Genomic DNA, 2,160 nt, shown 5'->3' on the forward strand with positions numbered 1-2,160 from the left:
ACGGAGATGCCGGGGGGCTCTGCGGCTGCGGCGGGGTTCGTGCTGCCGTGAGTCCTGGCTGCTGGGGGCACGCCGGTGGGTGCTGGAATTCGATGGGACGGGGCAGCAGTGGGGGCTGGGGATCCGGGATTGAAGTGGGACAGTGCCTGGAGAGGGACATGGAAATACCGGGGGCTCTCCTCCCCAGCTGCTGCAGGGGGCTCTGGGTGCTGGGGGGCTCTGTGGATGCTGTGGATGCTGCTGGGTTCTGTGTCTGTACAGGCACTCGGTGGTCCTTGACTCCTGCGGGTCCCTGGCTATTGGGGGACCCCAACTTCAGCCCCCAAAATGTTCCAGGCTCCGCTGGGGCCGGGAGGAGGGCTCTGAGCCCCCCTCCATCCGCGGCTGCCGGGGGAGGGACGATCAGCCCCCGGCATCCGGTACCCGGCGCGGCCCCRGGCGGGCGGTGCCGTGCGGTGAGCGGCTCTCGGCACGTCCTGCGAGCGGGGACAGAGCCACCAGCGCCGGGCCATGGCCAGGACAAGGACCCTGGGTGCCTGGGCACTGCTGGCCAGCCTGGCCCTGGCCACCTGGGGGGTYCGAGGTGAGTCCGAGCTGTGGGGGCATCCACTGGACACTCGAGGTGCTGGGAGGCTGCTGGGAAGGAGCCCCAAGGCTTGGTGGGATTTTCCACCGGGAAATGAGGTTTGAAACATCATTGGGGGGGAAATGAATCAATGCAGCAAGGCTGGGAGAGGCTGCTTTTTCCAGCTTGAGGCGATGCTTCACCTCCACGAAGGAACTCCGAGCTCTGCAGCGCTGYCACAGCTCCGAGTGATGCTCGCTGCTCCCCTCTTTCACAGGGCAGAAAATAAACGTGAAGGAATTCAGCGGGAAGGTGTTCCTGGAATGCGTGCGAGGCCCAGGAAACGCCAACATCACCTGGTGGAAGGACGGGAACGCTGTTGGGAACGAAGCTCAGCTGGACCTGAGCTCGGCTTACGACGATCCCAGGGGGCTGTACACGTGTGAGACAGGGAAAAGCAGGAAAAGCCTCCAGGTGCACTATCGCAGTGAGTGTTACACTATCGCAGTGAGTGTCACACTATGGCAGTGAGTGTCACACTATCGCAGTGAGTGTCACACTATCGCAGTGAGTGTCACACTATCGCAGTGAGTGTCACACTATCGCTGTGAGTGTCGCACTATCGCTGTGAGTGTCGCTCAGAGCTTCTCCAGAGCCAGCACTGCTCCGAGTTTTCACCCAACAAAGCCCTGAGGCAGTTTCCCATCACCTGGGGGTGTCTGTGATGATTTGCTGCGGGTTTTTCTGCGTTTGGTGGCACTGGGATGGCTTTGCAGCCCTGTTTGGTGCCATGATTGGGCTCCCTGAGTGTGGGGACAGGTGACAGCTTGTCCTGGGTCACAGGGCAGTCCCAGCTGCTCTCCTGGCCGGGGGCTGGGGCTGGACGGGCAGAGCTGGCAGAGCTCTCGGGGTGTGACCCTGCTGCCAGTGCCCGTGTCCCTTTGTCCTTGCAGTGTGCCAGAACTGCATCCAAGTGGACGCTCCCACCATCTCGGGCATCGTCATCGCCGACGTGGTGGCCACGCTGTTTCTGGCAGTGGCCGTGTACTGCGTCACCGGCCACGAGAGGGGACACCCGTCGCGAGGTGAGGGATGGCAGAGCCCTGAGTGCTCATGGGTTGGTTTGTGAATGTTCCCCAGGCCCTTGGGATGGTTTGTGAATGTTCCCCACACCCTTGGGATGGTTTGTAAATGTTCCCCATGCACTTGGGATGGTTTGTGAATGTTCCCCGTGCCCTTGGAATGGTTTGTGAATGTTCCCCAGGCCCTTGGGATGGTTTGTGAATGTTCCCCATGCCCTTGGGATGGTTTGTGAATGTTCCCCACTCCCTTGGGATGGTTTGTGAATGTTCCCCACTCCCTTGGGATGGTTTGTGAATGTTCCCCGTGCCCTTGGGATGGTTTGTGAATGTTCCCCGTGCCCTTGGGATGGTTTGTGAATGTTCCCCATGCCCTTGGGATGGTTTGTGAATGTTCCCCGTGCCCTTGGGATGGTTTGTGAATGTTCCCCACATTGCCCATGACTCTCCTGATCCCTGACCCTGAGCTTCTTTGTCCCTTCAGCCTCTGACAGGCAGAACCTGATCGGCAACGAG

At 60.7% G+C, this 2,160-nt stretch overlaps 1 protein-coding gene across 1 annotated transcript; it reads left to right on the top strand.

The window, feature by feature from the left end:
• Positions 1-27: 27 nt before the first annotated feature.
• LOC130583264 (T-cell surface glycoprotein CD3 delta chain) lies at positions 28-2,160 on the top strand (the record flags this gene model as incomplete). The annotated part of the gene is made up of 4 exons (XM_057382529.1): positions 28-583; positions 843-1,052; positions 1,519-1,650; positions 2,129-2,160. Coding segments are annotated over exons 1-4 (447 nt in total), but the record flags the coding sequence as incomplete, so codon positions are not given.

This window comes from Malurus melanocephalus, unplaced genomic scaffold (genome assembly GCF_030028575.1).
Source record: "Malurus melanocephalus ecotype Western Australia unplaced genomic scaffold, MMel_1.1 scaffold_574, whole genome shotgun sequence".
In the NCBI taxonomy this organism is placed as follows: Eukaryota; Metazoa; Chordata; class Aves; order Passeriformes; family Maluridae; genus Malurus; species Malurus melanocephalus.